This window comes from Nicotiana sylvestris, chromosome 11 (genome assembly GCF_000393655.2).
Source record: "Nicotiana sylvestris chromosome 11, ASM39365v2, whole genome shotgun sequence".
Taxonomy (NCBI): domain Eukaryota; kingdom Viridiplantae; phylum Streptophyta; class Magnoliopsida; order Solanales; family Solanaceae; genus Nicotiana; species Nicotiana sylvestris.
The window spans coordinates 129,228,201-129,245,052 of NC_091067.1; the positions used below are offsets into that span (position 1 = coordinate 129,228,201).

The following is a 16,852-nucleotide window of genomic DNA, read 5'->3' on the forward strand; positions in this document are numbered from 1 at the left end:
ATCACACCAAATCCGTAGTCACATAAAGTGACACTTTTTGTTGTTATATAATGACGGATTTAACGATAGGATACAATAAAATTAAAATAACAATCAAGCCAAATATTCCATTTAAAGTAATAATACAATAGGTAACAATCATTCTAACAAGCTGTTAAGACTAACCGTCGTTAATTTTTGAATTCTTAATTTAAAATTAAGGACATAAAATTTAATTTTTTGAATATAATTTTTGAATTTGAAATACGATGTCCCGAAATTTGAACTCTGAGGTTTAAACTTTAAACATATTTTAAAGATGATTAAAATGGCTACCTGATGTAATTTCCCGATCCAAACATCACAAAACGGAAACCTGCCATCACACGGCCAACTTTGCCTTCCTCCACCCGCTACAGTCCTATGTCAATTGGGTTAAAGAAAAAAGTATCAGTCACTTTTTTTTTTCTTATTTTCTTTTAACTTTTTATTCAGCGAATCTACGGTTGAAATAACTGAAAAGATTATTCTTTGATCAGAATATCTATTCAGAAAAAGAAATACGCGATAAAGAAAAGTTCTTTGTCTGATCAGAATATCTATTCAGCTTCATCAATTCTTGCAGCCTTTTGATTTGAAGGGGTTTTCACAAAAGAAAAAAATGGAGAAAGTAATGAATATATTGAAGCCAAAACCGAACCCTCAACAGCTTTTAAGGGATTGGCAACGTAGGCTCCGACAAGAATGTCGGAATATTGAACGTCAAATCCGAGGTAAAAGCTTTTTTTTTTCCTCTCATTCAGCTTAATTTTTCATAGTCAAGAAGGAAAAGGGTTTTTTGTTTCTGTGTTTTTTTGGGTGATTGTAAAGTTCGATTTTTTATCTTGGGTTTGTGGATTTTTGGGGCTTTTGATCAGATATACAAAGAGAGGAGAAGAATGTGCAGAAAGCAATTAAAGAAGCTGCAAAGAGAAATGATATGGGTTCTGCCAAGGTGATTTACTGCTCTCACTTGAACTCTATAATTTAAAAAAAAATCACATAATTATTTTCGGGTTATGACTGCTATTTTTCTACGCTGATGCTTATATAAGGACTATAGAATGATAGACTGAGAAAGAGTTGAAATTAAGCTCTTTAAATATTGTCATTTTAGAACCTTACTTTATCCACACACACAAAAAAAAGTTGATACTTTGGAAAACTTGTTAACTTTGAAATTTTGTTATTTCTCTTAGTTGCTTGTTCATATTTTTAGTTTTTAGGTTTCAATCTTAGGCGTTTGCTAAAGGACTCGTGAGATCCATCAAAAGTGTATAATTGCGTGTTTCCCCCTGTCTTGCTAATAATCTAGGTCTGTAACATTGGTAAACTGAGAAGTAGTAAATATACTTAACTAGATGTTTGAAAATTTGTTATTTCAGATCAGGAGATGAAAGAATAATTCTTCTTTTTCAAATCTTTTAAATGTTGGCGAAATGAGAAAGAGAAGAAGGATGAGTGAGCTGCTTTTAGAAGATGTTCTTCATCTATGTCAATGTACTTGAACCATTAAGTCGTTTTGCATAAAAAGCTTGGCGTAGAAGTGCATTATTGTAATTCTGTTCTGGTCGTTCCAGGTTGTTGAGAAGTGCTTTGTCCTATGTCATTTAGGAGCTTTCTTATGCAGCTTATGTGGACAAACCACTATGCTTTTTTCCAGACTTCTAGGAACACCTATTTAAGTAGTTAGTTTAGTACTTATCCAAGATTTCTTTTTCTTTTACGGTAAGAGCATATGCTGAATTCAGACTGATATTTTATATGGTTATGAGGCATATTTTTGTTGTTTTTTGTATCCTATTGCTTATTCATATCGGACTGTTGATGTATTTACCGCAGTCACTTGCAAAAGAGATTGTGAGATCTAAAAGAACTGTGAACCGATTGTACGAGAATAAGGCGCAGTTGAATTCAATATCCATGCACCTTGGAGAAAGTGTTGGTATGATCGTAGTCTTGCTTCACTTTTTGTATGTATGTCTATCCTCCTTTTATATTCAGGAGTGTGCATTTGGTCCTCTTAAGCTTCTTGACGAGCAAGCTGTCAGGAGAACAGTATGCAATCATTGAGAACATAGCCTGATAAAGATTGCTAAAGTCAATATAGAAATAATAAAAAATACATGCATTATGCCTCTTATTATATATCGAAAAAGAGACTGAGCATCCATTGAGAACATAGCATATAATATATGGAGTGTGAAGATGCATAATATGTATTTTATTATTTATATAGATGTTGAAAATGCAGAAGCAGGATTGTATAGTTTCTTATACTTTTGATTTTCTAAATAAAAGGTGAATATTTTCATTTTACACTGGATAACTGGAAACAATTTTGCCAAAACCGAATATAGAATTCTGCCTTTCCAATTTGATTGTATGAAATAGAGGGAGCAGCTAAGAAAGACACAGACTGGATAAAATAAATGGAAAAGGGCCATATTTGCCTCTCTACTATCAAAAATAAGATATATCTACCTTTTGTTTCAGTTTTTTAGTATAACTACCCCTACCGTCATACTTTTGGATCATACTTGCCCCTCACATGTTAAATGGCTTGGTCCCATATTAAAAAAGACACATGGCTGGCCCTAATTGGATAAAATAGACCCGCCACATTTCTAATTAAAACCCACCAGACCCATACAAATAATCCACCCATTCCAAAAAAAGAAAAAAGGAAATTGAACCCATTCCACCCATTTCCTTCACGTTCACATTCTCCTCTTTCATCCTCTCACTAGCCAAGTGCTCCAAATTTCAATTTGTTATGCTGGTGCACTTCTGTTCTAGCAGTTTATTGTTGAAAGTGCTTTTTGGAGGATTGCATGTCAAACTCGGTCTTCAACTTATAAGTTTGTCTTTTTTCATTTTCCCCGCTTTAGCCTCTTTGAGGATTGCATATTAAACTCCGTTTTCTTGTTGATATACTCTAAAAGAGAATATGAAATAAGAATCTTATAAGTTCATGTCTTTGTTCCTTTACCCTGCTATATATTATCAGTTGCATTTACTTTGTTACTTACATCTGCATAGAACATTATATGAAGCTCTCATATATATTTGATTCCTCTGGTGCTACCAGTATCAATCTGTCCTTGTGAATACACTCATAGGTGCAGTACAAGATTATCTTTTAAGGAGTTTGAACTTATTAGGCGTAGAAGTAGCATTTTGGCTGATTAGAAGATGTTTAGGCCAGTTTTCCACTTCATACTTAATATAAGATAAAGCTATCGGGGCATTCTCATATTCTCATTTGCTAGAGACCTAATTTTCACAAAGAAATCATCAGAAGATTTATCAAGCTAGATTGATTAGCATGGTAATAGTATAAAACTATTCATACTACACTGATTATTTAGTTTCTTCTATACTTAGTTCAAAGACCCACAAAGCCTGTTCAAAAGGGATTAATATTTGGTTGATAAGAATTCAAAGCAAAGTTTGGATTCAACAGTAGGGTCTAGTTACTGAAACTGGGAATGCTAAGCTCCAGTTTATGCTTTACATTTTATAAACGGGTGTTTATACTTAGAGGGAAAGAGGGGAACGGGAATGGGAAGGAGGTGGGGTATTATAGTATAGATCGGGTGGGTTTTAATTAGAGATGGGGCGGGTCTTTTTTATCCAATCAGGGCCAGCCACATGTCTTTTTTATCCAATCAGGGCCAGCCACGTGTCTTTTTTAAGATGGGACCTAACCATTTAAAGTTGGAGGGCAAATACGATCCAAAAGTATGACGATAGGGGTACTTATACTAAGAAACTAAAACGGAGGGTAGATCTAGCTTATTTTCAATAGTAGAGGGCCAAATATGACCCTTTTACATAAAATAAAATAACTGGATGCTATTTTGGCAAAACCGATAATTGTATTCTATATCGAGGTTGTTAGCAGCAGCTAGGAAAGTAGCATCTATTAGAATGTCTGTAGCTAGACAACCATATACTGTTGCTAGTTGGACAACAAATTGAAGCCAACCCTCTTGACTTATACTTAGTGTTAGTTTATGTGTTGGCTTCTTCCAGTGTCCCATTGACTTGTAATTGGTTTTGCAGCCATTGCTCGAACAGTGGGACATTTGTCTAAGAGTGCTGAAGTCATGAAGCTCGTCAATAATCTTATGAAGGCTCCAGAAGTGGCTATGACAATGCAGGAATTTAGTAAAGAAATGACCAAGGTATAGATCTATTTGGCTTTATCATTTTGAGTTTCAATGATATTCTTGATCTTTTCTCCTGGTTGCGAATCGCCTTTAAACCAGTTTGATTCCAATTCTTAAATATTGCTGTATGCTAGATAACATATCAGAATCAGTGTTTCTCTGTTTGCTATTGGCTGTATTTTTTTGAGCGTTCATACTATATGGAATCCGTGCTTTTATCTCCTTTACTTCTCAAGGAACTTTTCTAGTGTCTCTTTCTAGGTGCCAAATTTTATACTCTCATCAAGTGCACCCCTTCGATTATTTTCAGCTTCTTTACGTGTTAATATGCCTATTGTAGTTTTTCAAAATCTTGTGCAACTTGATCAGAAATTTGTGTTTTAGCTTATTATTGTCTTTCTTAAATGGGGAAAGATATTTGGATATCACATGTCAAGTTTTATTTCCTTGTTTCTCATGCAATTTAACAGCATATGACCCATGTTACATGAACAAGGGTGTGGGATAAAATAAGGAAGAAAATCTAGGAGTCAGATTCGTCATCACATAAATCTTAGAATTCAGGGATATGGTAGGGTTAAACGTACGGGCGCTAAGATACGACTAATAAAATATTTTATAGTATAGAATATTTATGCTTCATTTTATATGATGTCATTTGTCACGCCCCAAAACCGAGGGGCGCGACCGGCGCTCGATCGGGCAGCCCCAGCCAAGCGGACCTGGGTGCCTTTCCTATTCCACGTGTTACCCCGCGTTTCCATTTCCCATTAACCAAGTGAAATAGCCATTTATAAATTTAAACACATTCTTACGAGATTTACATAGCATACATAGTTACTTAGCGTGGTTTACAAGTTATACTGCCCAAAATACATAAGTACATAACCCACATTTCCTGTCTACGGAGCCTCTAGGGATACAAAAGAGTGATACAATACTTGCCGGTAACAAGGCTCCGGCTATACCTTACACCAAAAACCAAAACAAGACTCCGAAATAAAAAGCGGCATGAGCCACGCAAGGCCCCGGGAGGAAAAGGGCTCACCAATGCTTCTGGCGGAAAGTGAAGGGGAGCTACGGTCGGTGGACTGGAGTACCTGCTATGGATCCACCTACAATCATAACACGAATGTAGCGCCCCCGGCAAAAGGGACGTCAGCACATTTGAATTGTACTGGTATGTATGAACAAACTTGCCCTAAGTAAACTCAAACCATACACAAGTAACAAGTAGTCATGGAACCAACAATCAAATACACATGAAAGAAAACCATCAAGCCAAACAAGTTACAATCTCTCCATTTCCCCTTCAACATTTTCACATCAATGATTTCACAACTTTCTCATATTTTCATTTCAATAGTGATTTCGATCACTTTTCCACCCTTATTACCTCGGCCACCCTTATCACCACAACCCACACCTTATTACTTCGTGTTGCGGCGCGCAATCCAATTCCACCGAACAATCACAATTCACAAACAACACAACAACAACAACAACAACAATTCACAAAGAACAACAACAACAATTCTCAAAGAATTTCTATAGCCATCAATACTATTTCCATCATATTCAACAACTCATATGCATTTTATGTCACCGCGATAATTGCCAATACAAGCCATATATGTTCTTACCACAGTTGTTCCAACTGCATCATTTACGATTTCCTTCCATCATTTGTTTCTCAACTGTTACCACATAACACATTCACAATCACACATTTGGTTTATTGCCAATTACGTACACCATTATATCGGGAGACTTAACTACGATCAATCAAATCATACCAATCACAAGAATTCCACAAATAATCCACATAGATATCACATACCAAATATTCGTACACCAAACAAAGTGACTTTACAAAGGTCAAAGTTAGCCATACATACCTTTCTTGATCTTTCCTTTAATTACTACGATATTCCGGAAATTCTAGCAACTTCAATCTATTTTGAGACATAACAAAATTTGAACACAAATTAGGAAGATATTCATAATTCTAGCTCATTTGAGAATTTTATCAATTACTAGTTGTGCATCTTGATTTCAAATCTCTTTTACAAGATTCCCTTCATTTCCCAACCCAATCTTTACTTGTTTATATTCAACAATCTTCCCACAAACCTAATTTGTACATGCATGAATAATGAATACTCTCACATCCAAGAATCATCTTACTAATTACCCATTTCTAGTTAGATTTCAAAGTTGAAGAATTGGGGAAAAGAAATTCTTACCTCTTTGAAGCCTTAGCAACCCTTTGATGCGATTTCAAGGTGTGATTCATGGAATAGTAGTGAAATCTTTAGTTTTCCCCTTTCCTCTCTCTAGAATCGCTCTCCCTTCACTCTAGAATACCAGAAATTTCTCCAAAAATAAACCTCAATCGAGTTAAATGAAATGGGGTTCGGGTCTTAAAAACCCGTTTTTTTGTACTGCCGCGCCGCGTGGGGCGCTGCGGGGCGTCTGTGCAAAATGTGTCTGGAAATGAAATTTCGGACCATACTGGAATTACTACTGGCGTGGCGCGCCGGGCGCCGCATGGGGCGCCGCGGTAGTTCAAATTTCTGCGCTGCTTTGGTAATTTGGTCATAACTTTGTGTAGGAATGTCCGAATGACGAACGGTTTGAAGCGTTGGAAGCTAGACTCAAAGACCTTTTATTTGATAGGCTGTGCATCACACAAATCCTTATATATCTGGAGATATAATTGTCCAAAGTGAGGTCTTGTGTGCACTCATTTGCAACTTTCGTCTATTATGAAATTTTATAACTTGGCTTAGACTTAGGCCTCTCCTTAGACCCCAATTCACTTCTAATATGACTTATACACTTATACACTTATTAACATATCCAATTGATATCCATAATATCCTTAATCCTCATTTGTACGCAAGATAAAAAATTTAGCCTACCTTGACACCACGAAATCTTAAATTACTAAGCAAAATTTTCTGGGGCTTTACATTCTCCCCCGCTTAAGATCATTCGTCCTCGAATGAGGATCAAGTTTCATTCATTAGTCATCCTTATGTAACTTCTGCTTTTCACATTATGAAATATATCATCAGCCCCGAATTTGGCTAACTCCTTAAATTTCCGAAAATTTCGCCAGAGTTTTCTTTGTAACTAGGACTATCCACCTGTCAGAGGGCCCCAGATACATATCCTAACAGCATATACATGTTCCATAGACATAACATAACTTGTTCAACACCAACCATGGCCGCATAGGCAACATACATAATCAAAATGGAATAGTTTAACATAGATCAAATCAAAAGATAAGAGTTTATAGGAACCAAATGCATGAAAGCTATTATATAACTATTCAAACAAATGTGGGTACTTCTTTCTCATTTCTTCCTCGGCTTCCCAAGTGGCTTCCTCAACTTGCTGGTTCCGCCATAATACTTTCACTGATGCAATTTCCTTATTTCTCAGTTTTCGAACTTGCCTATCAAAAATGGCAACTGGGACTTCTTCTTATGATAGCTCTTCATTCACCTCAATAGTCTCGACTGACACGATGGTGGACGGATCCCCTACTACCTTCCTTAACATAGACACATGAAAGACCGGGTGTACCAATGACATCTCGGGTGGCAGCTCGAGTTTGTATGCCATCTGACCAATTCTCTGAATGATTTTGTATGGTCCGACATACCTCGGACTTAATTTTCCCTTCCTTCCAAATCGCATGATACCCTTCATTGGGGAAACTTTCAAGAATACCCAATTGTCTTCTTTGAACTCCAAATCTCTGCGACGCACATCCAAATAGGATTTTTGGCGACTTTGAGCAGTTTTCAACCTTTCTTTAATAAGCTTGACTTTCTCTATGGCCTGATACACGAGGTCCGGCCCTATCAATTCCGCTTCTCCAACCTCGAACCATCCGATGGGAGACCTACATCTCCTACCATACAATGCTTCGAACGGTGCCATTTGGATACTAGCATGGAAGCTGTTGTAAGCAAATTCTATGAGCGGCAAATGGTCATCCCAACTACCCTTGAAATCAATAGTACAAGCACGTAACATGTCTTCAAGCGTCTGAATAGTCCGCTCTGCTTGCCCATCGGTTTGTGGATGAAAAGCTGTGCTAAGGTTTACCTGCGTACCCAAACCTTGCTGAAACTTCTTCCAAAAGTGGGCTGTAAACTGAGCCCCGCGATCTGAAATGATTGAGACTGGAGTGCCATGCAACCTGACTATTTCTTTGATATACAGCTGAGCATACTGTTCCGCTGTGTCGGTAGATTTAACTGGCAAGAAATGCGCTGATTTCGTGAGTCGATCCACGATCACCCAAATTGAGTCGAATTTGCGCGGAGTGCGCGACAACCCTACCACAAAATCCATGTTAATCATCTCCCATTTCCACGTTGGAATTTCTATGCATTGAGCCAATCCACCGGGCCTTTGATGTTCGGCCTTCACTTGTTGACAATTCGGACATTTCGCCACAAAATCCGCCACATCCCTCTTCATGTTGTTCCACCAATAAATTTCCTTGAGATCATGATACATTTTTGTAGAACCTGGGTGCACGGAATACCTGGAAGTGTGAGCCTCTGCCATGATCCTTTCCCGAAGACCGTCGATATCAGGAACACACAGGCGGTCTTGGTACCGTAGGGTACCATCATTCATGTCAACGGAAAAAGCTGTGGTCTTGTGTTTATGAATCCCCTCCTTCAGTTGTGCTAACAACGGATCGTTAAATTGCTTCTCTTTCACCTCTGCCACGAGCGATGATTCAGCCCTATTCTATACAATTACTCCTCCTTCATTAGAGTCTGCAAGGCGAACTCCCAAACTGGACAATTGATGAACCTCCCTGGCTAACGGTCTCTGATATGCCTCCAAATGAGTCAAACTTCCCATGGATTTTCGACTAAGAGCGTCTGCCACAACATTAGCCTTCCCCGGGTAATAGAGAATATCAATGTCATAGTCCTTGAGTAATTCTAGCCATCTTCGTTGCCTTAGATTTAACTCATTCTGCTTGAAAATATATTGAAGGCTCTTGTGGTCCGTGAATACATCCACATGGACCCCGTATAGATAATGTCGCCAAATCTTTAGTGCGAACACCACCGCTGCAAGCTCTAAGTCATGAGTTGGATAGTTCTTTTCATGATTCTTGAGTTGCCTAGAAGCGTAGGCTATAACCTTTCCATGTTGCATCAGCACACACCCGAGCCCGACTCTCGAAGCATCGCAATACACCACAAATCCCTTTGTATCCTCTGGCAGGGCTAATACCGGTGTTGTTGTCAACCTTGATTTCAATTCTTGAAAACTCTTTTCACAAGCATCGGACCATTGGAATTTAACTGCTTTCTGCGTCAACTTAGTCAAAGGGGAGGCGAGGGTAGAGATCCCTCCACAAACCTCCGATAATACCCCGCTAAACCCAAGAAGCTACGGATCTCCGTCGGGGTCGTGGGTCTAGGCCAATCTTTTACTGTTGCAATCTTCTGGGGATCCACCTGAATCCCTTCACTGAAAACAACATGGCCCAGAAAGGTAACAGACTCCAACCAAAATTCATATTTTGAAAATTTAGCATACAACTGGTGCTGATAAAGGGTCTGCAGAACTGCCCTGAGGTGATCGGCATGATCCTCCCGGCTCCGCGAATAAACAAGGATGTCATCAATGAAAACAATCACAAAGGAGTCTAGAAATGGCTTGAAGACCCGATTCATAAGATCCATGAAAGCTGCCGAGGCGTTGGTTAGCCCAAAAGACATGACCAAGAATTCAAAGTGACCATAGCGAGTTCTGAAAGTGGTCTTAGGAATATCCTGCTCTTTGATCTTCAATTGGTGATACCCGGACCGTAGATCAATTTTGGAGAAGAACCTTGCACCTTGCAATTGGTCAAACAAATCATCTATCCGAGGCAAAGGATATTTATTCTTGATGGTGACCTTGTTAAGCTGCCGATAATCAATACACATCCGGAGCGACCCATCCTTCTTCCTGACAAAAAGAACCGGAGCACCCCACGACGACACACTTGGCCGTATGAACCCCTTTCTAATAAATCCTTCAGCTGCTCCTTTAACTTCCTTAACTCCGCGGCGCCATCCTGTATGGTGGAATAGATATTGGCTGCGTATCTGGCAATACATCAATCCCGAAATCAATCTCCCTATCTGGTGGGATCCCTGGAAGCTCGTCCGGAAACACTTCAAGAAATTCATTCACGACTGGCACGGACTCGGGGGCAGACACTTCTGAAGTGGTGTCCGCCACCCGGACCAAATGGTAGATACACCCCTTCCTAATCATCTTTGAAGCCTTAAGGTAGGAAATAAACCTACCTTTCGGCACCACACCATTTCCCTTCCACTCAATAACCGGCTCATTAGGGAACTCAAGCCTCATGACTCTCGTTCGACAGTCAAGTTTAGCAAAACACGAATAAAGCCAGTCCATTCCCATAATCACATCAAAATCCACCATTCCAAGCTCAATAAGATCGGCCGTGATAGCACGACCACATACCGTGACAACACAATTCCTATAAACTCGCGCGGCTGTGATAGAATCACCAACCGGAGTTGATACAGAGAACGACTCATGAAGCTGTTCGGGTTCTACCCCAAAACTTGAAGCAATGCATGGGGTGACATAAGACAAAGAGGACCCCGGATCAATAAAAGCATAACAATCAATGGCCTGAACAGACAAGATACCTGTGACAACATCTGCAGAGAAGCCTCTGCACTCTGGCGACCACTCAAAGCGTAAAATCGGCTAGGTCCACTTCTACCACGAGCTCCACCCCTAATTGCACCACGCCCTGCTGGAGCTGGAGGGCGCGCGGATGACGTAGCAGCTGAAGAACCGGATGGCTGAGCAAATCCCCTACCCGTGCCCTGTCTGGGCGCATGACAGTCCCGCTGGATATGACCTCTCACCCCGCATCTATAACACACCGGGATATCCAAATAACAAGCCTCCGTATGGAATCTCCCACACTTGGGGCATAGAGCTCCCCCTGCTGCTGTGATCCCCCTCCTGGACGACCGGACTGATGGGGTCTCCTGCTATCTGAACCTGGTCTCAAGTGACTGCTCTATTGATAACTGTGCACAGATGGCGGTGCGCTTGCTGAGGACTGAGCATATGACTGGGATGACCCTGATGGCCCCCTTCTCTGAACTGGTCTCCCTGAGTGACCCACTGATCGGGCCCTGCTGTTACTCTCCCTTTCTGCCCATATTTTCAACTTCCTAGCCTCTGTGGCTTGAGCGAATCCCACAATCTTCCCATAATTCATATCTGAGTGTAAGGCCGCTGTAGCAGCCTCGTTCACCACCAAGGGACTAAGACCCCGAACAAATCGCCGAACTCGATCACCCATGGTCGACACTAACTGGGGAGCATACTTGGACAATCTCACAAACTCCATATGGTACTCCCAAACACTCATATTGCCCTGCTTGAGGACCTCAAACTCAGTGGCACGGGCCGCCATTGTCTCGACAGGCAGGAAGTGGTCCATGAATGCATCTACAAACTCATCCCATCTAGCTGGAGGTCTTTCCTCCCCACGGGAATCCTCCCACATCTCGAACCATGAATACGCTGCTCCCCTCAACCTGTATGAAGCCAACTCAACCCCTCCCGTCTTTGTATCCTTCATCACTCGAAGGGTCTTATACATTTCATCAAGGAAATCCTGCGGATCGGCCTCTGGGTCTGTGCCTGTGAACTCTGGAGGGGCCAACCGCAGAAACTGGTTGACTCTGGAGCTGGCGGAATCTCCCTGTCCGCTGGAGGACGTAGGGGCATCATGGGATCTCTGGGCCTGAGCGGCCACTAACTGGGTCAACATATGGATGGCTCCTCTAAGGTCCCCATCAAAAACCCCGGGACCGAAAGCTGGAACTGCATCAGGATCTGGAATATCAGCGGGAGGGATGGTAGCACCCTCTGCCGCAGCTGGAACAAGAATACTTGGATCTGGAATAAATGGGCCAGGCAGATTCAAGACCGGGGAGTCACTCTCACCCACGGCATCAGGTACATGATTCATAGCCACACTTGGGGTGACATTATCCCCGAGGCCGAGTCTAGCTCTCTTCTTAGGTGCCATTACTGAAAATTTGGAACAGAGCACGAGTTAGAGGTAAATATTTCCACTTTTCACTTCACCGCACGTTATAGAGTAACCAAGAAGAAGGTAATTTCCTAAATGCCCATGTAGCCTCCAACTTATAGATGTGGTCGACAACACACCGATAAGAAGGACTCTACTAGACACGGCTCCGAGACATCCTAGGACCCTTTTAAAACCTGGCTCTGATACCAAGTTTGTCACGCCCCAAAACCGAGGGGCGCGACCGGCGCTCGACCGGGCAACCCCAGCCAAGCGGACCTGGGTGCCTTTCCTATTCCACGTGTTACCCCGCGTTTCCATTTCCCATTAACCAAGTGAAATAGCCATTTATAAATTTAAACACATTCTTACGAGATTTACATAGCATACATAGTTACTTAGCGTGGTTTACAAGTTATACTGCCCAAAATACATAAGTACATAACCCACATTTCCTGTCTACGGAGCCTCTAGGGATACAAAAGAGTGATACAATACTTGCCGGTAACAAGGCTCCGGCTATACCTTACACCAAAAACCAAAACAAGACTCCGAAATAAAAAGCGGCATGAGCCACGCAAGGCCCCGGGAGGAAAAGGGCTCACCAATGCTTCTGGCGGAAAGTGAAGGGGAGCTACGGTCGGTGGACTGGAGTACCTGCTATGGATCCACCTACAATCATAACACGAATGTAGCGCCCCCGGCAAAAGGGACGTCAGCACATTTGAATTGTACTGGTATGTATGAACAAACTTGCCCTAAGTAAACTCAAACCATACACAAGTAACAAGTAGTCATGGAACCAACAATCAAATACACATGAAAGAAAACCATCAAGCCAAACAAGTTACAATCTCTCCATTTCCCCTTCAACATTTTCACATCAATGATTTCACAACTTTCTCATATTTTCATTTCAATAGTGATTTCGATCACTTTTCCACCCTTATTACCTCGGCCACCCTTATCACCACAACCCACACCTTATTACTTCGTGTTGCGGCGCGCAACCCGATCCCACCGAACAATCACAATTCACAAACAACACAACAACAACAACAACAACAATTCACAAAGAACAACAACAATAATTCTCAAAGAATTTCTATAGCCATCAATACTATTTCCATCATATTCAACAACTCATATGCATTTTATGTCACCGCAATAATTGCCAATACAAGCCATATATGTTCTTACCACAGTTGTTCCAACTGCATCATTTACGATTTCCTTCCATCATTTGTTTCTCAACTGTTACCACATAACACATTCACAATCACACATTTGGTTTATTGCCAATTACGTACACCATTATATCGGGAGACTTAACCACGATCAATCAAATCATACCAATCACAAGAATTCCACAAATAATCCACATAGATATCACATACCAAATATTCGTACACCAAACAAAGTGACTTTACAAAGGTCAAAGTTAGCCATACATACCTTTCTTGATCTTTCCTTTAATTACTACGATATTCCGGAAATTCTAGCAACTTCAATCTATTTTGAGACATAACAAAATTTGAACACAAATTAGGAAGATATTCATAATTCTAGCTCATTTGAGAATTTTATCAATTACTAGTTGTGCATCTTGATTTCAAATCTCTTTTACAAGATTCCCTTCATTTCCCAACCCAATCTTTACTTGTTTATATTCAACAATCTTCCCACAAACCTAATTTGTACATGCATGAATAATGAATACTCTCACATCCAAGAATCATCTTACTAATTACCCATTTCTAGTTAGATTTCAAAGTTGAAGAATTGGGGAAAAGAAATTCTTACCTCTTTGAAGCCTTAGCAACCCTTTGATGCGATTTCAAGGTGTGATTCAAGGAAGAGTAGTGAAATCTTTAGTTTTCCCCTTTCCTCTCTCTAGAATCGCTCTCCCTTCACTCTAGAATACCAGAAATTTCTCCAAAAATAAACCTCAATCGAGTTAAATGAAATGGGGTTCGGGTCTTAAAAACCCGTTTTTTTGTACTGCCGCGCCGCGTGGGGCGCCGCGGGGCACGGGTCGTCTGTGCAAAATGTGTCTGGAAATGAAATTTCGGACCATACTGGAATTACTACTGGCGTGGCGCGCCGGGCGCCGCATGGAGCGCCGCGGTAGTTCAAATTTCTGCGATGCTTTGGTAATTTGGTCATAACTTTGTGTAGGAATGTCCGAATGACGAACGGTTTGAAGCGTTGGAAACTAGACTCAAAGACCTTTTATTTGATAGGCTGTGCATCACACAAATCCTTATATTACTGGAGATATAATTGTCCAAAGTGAGGTCTTGTGCGCACTCATTTGCAACTTTCGTCTATTATGAAATTTTATAACTTGGCTTAGACTTAGGTCTCTCCTTAGACCCCAATTCACTTCTAATATGACTTATACACTTATTAATATATCCAATTGATATCCATAATATCCTTAATCCTCATTTGTACGCAAGATAAAATATTTAGCGTACCTTGGCACCACGAAGTCTTAAATTACTAAGCAAAATTTTCTGGGGCTTTACATCATTGCTCTTTTGAGAGTTAAACAATCTTTTATTACAATCATTTCAAACATATCTTAAATGTTTTTAATTAATTAAAGAATTATGACTTATAGTACTTGTTGATGTAGTTATTAGAATTTAGATGTGAAAGTATTAATTTTTTTGTTACTTGTTGATGTAGTTATTAGATGTGAAAATATTAATTTTTTTGTTCTAAGAAATCCCGAATGACTAGAGGTGCACGGTTCAAAACTCGGTTGATCATGGGCTTGCCCCTATACCCTTCTAAGTATGAAAATATTACTTTAAAAATGGAAGAAATAGTTCCGATTGAGATTGTAAATGAGAAGGCTTGAGACCTCCTTTTCAGCCTCTTCATTCTGTTTGAAATGGATGGAGTATATATGTATGTTGTGTGTATATATTCCAGTAATTAACTAAAAGTCTTTGAACCAAAACAAGTATAATTAAGTCCTTTTAAATACCTAATATTTTATTCCATAAGTATATATGGTACAATAGCAAAGTTTTCGAACACTTTATGTGAATATATATGTAGATAATTATAAAAACTGAAAATCATAACCAGAAAACCCAGCATAAGCATGAAGTCAGCCAAATAATGTACGTTATCCCTTTCCCACACCTAGATCGTGTGAGATTGATGTGGATGCAGCTGGCTTTTGATGGTTCTGTTTAACATAGTATATGACTATGAATTCCTTCATAATTCAGAGAGCATGTGCGCTTATTCTTTAGGAGTTTCATGGAGAAACTAGGTGTTTCTTGTGTGACTAGATTGGCTTCTTCTACAAACCTACCCCACCCTCCAGGTCGGGGGGGGGGGGCTTGGCTGAGAGACAAGTTATTTGTGGATTGGGATATTGTATGAATTATTGTTAACATGAATGAGAATACTCTCAGATGCAAGAGTATCCAATAGGCTGTTCCATAAATCTGTTGAAGATAGTTTAGACTTTAGTTCTACCCATGTAAATACTAAGTTTATATTAAAATCTTCTTGTTGCTGAATAAAACATTAGAGGGCAAGTATTATTTAGTGATTGGTTGTATGCCAAATTGAATGCAACTCACGCTCACATGTTGCACAGTTCGTGAAAGAAAAATGAAAGCTGATCTCAATATGATAGACTGTCCTATTGCCTGCCTCCCCCACAAGAAGCTTCTCTCTCTCACACACACTCACGCACGCACACACATACATTTTCTTTTTATCTGGAAATTACCCGATCTCTTCTTATTGCAGGCTGGTGTGATGGAGGAAATGGTAAATGATGCAGTGGACAGTGCACTGGATTCAGAAGACATAGAAGACGAGATTGAAGAAGAAGTTGACAAGGTTTTGACTGCAATTGCTGGTGAGACTACTGCACAACTTCCTGAAGCAGTCCGAAAGCAGAAGTTAAAGCAACCCGTGCAGACAGTCGAGGATGCAGAGGTACGTCCTCTCATCTTGTGACGATTACATATCATAGATCTTCTCTATGATCAACCAAACTAAATTGACCGACCATTGATTTGTTACTTCTTGCAGGGTGCTGATGAAGAGGAAGATTTAGAAGAACTAAGGGCACGTCTCGCTAAAGTTAGATCCTAAGTGATTTTTAAATTGACTTTCAATGCCTAAGGCTTCGATGTAAAATAAGTTTGTATGTGAAGCACATACCTCTTCTATGGTCTGCCGAGCTCCAGTTTCTTTCTGGAAGAGAGGATAGTAGGGTATCTTCTGTATCTTAAAATCAGTTAACTCATGATTTCTTGTATTAATTATCCGATGTGAGTTATTTTCTTCATATGTTATTTCTGGCCGTTTTTCTTTTTATTATTATTGTGCTTATGCTTTTCTGAACCTACGGCCTATTGGAAACATGCTCTCTATCTCCTCAAGGTAGGAGTAAGGTCTGCGTACATACTATCCTCCCTAGGCCCTACTATGTGGGATACATTGGGTATGTTGTTGTTCTCTCGAATGGAAAATGAAATACTATGTTAAC

At 40.1% G+C, this 16,852-nt stretch overlaps 1 protein-coding gene across 1 annotated transcript; it reads left to right on the forward strand.

The window, feature by feature from the left end:
* The first annotated feature begins 327 nt into the window (after positions 1-327).
* On the forward strand, positions 328-16,658 carry LOC104227071 (vacuolar protein sorting-associated protein 24 homolog 1). Its single transcript, XM_070163008.1, has 6 exons — positions 328-752; positions 897-973; positions 1,861-1,963; positions 4,087-4,208; positions 16,105-16,296; positions 16,393-16,658. The coding sequence occupies exons 1-6, from the start codon at positions 641-643 to the stop codon at positions 16,453-16,455; spliced, it is 669 nt and encodes a 222-aa protein (XP_070019109.1). The 5' UTR covers positions 328-640; the 3' UTR covers positions 16,456-16,658.
* Positions 16,659-16,852: the final 194 nt, after the last annotated feature.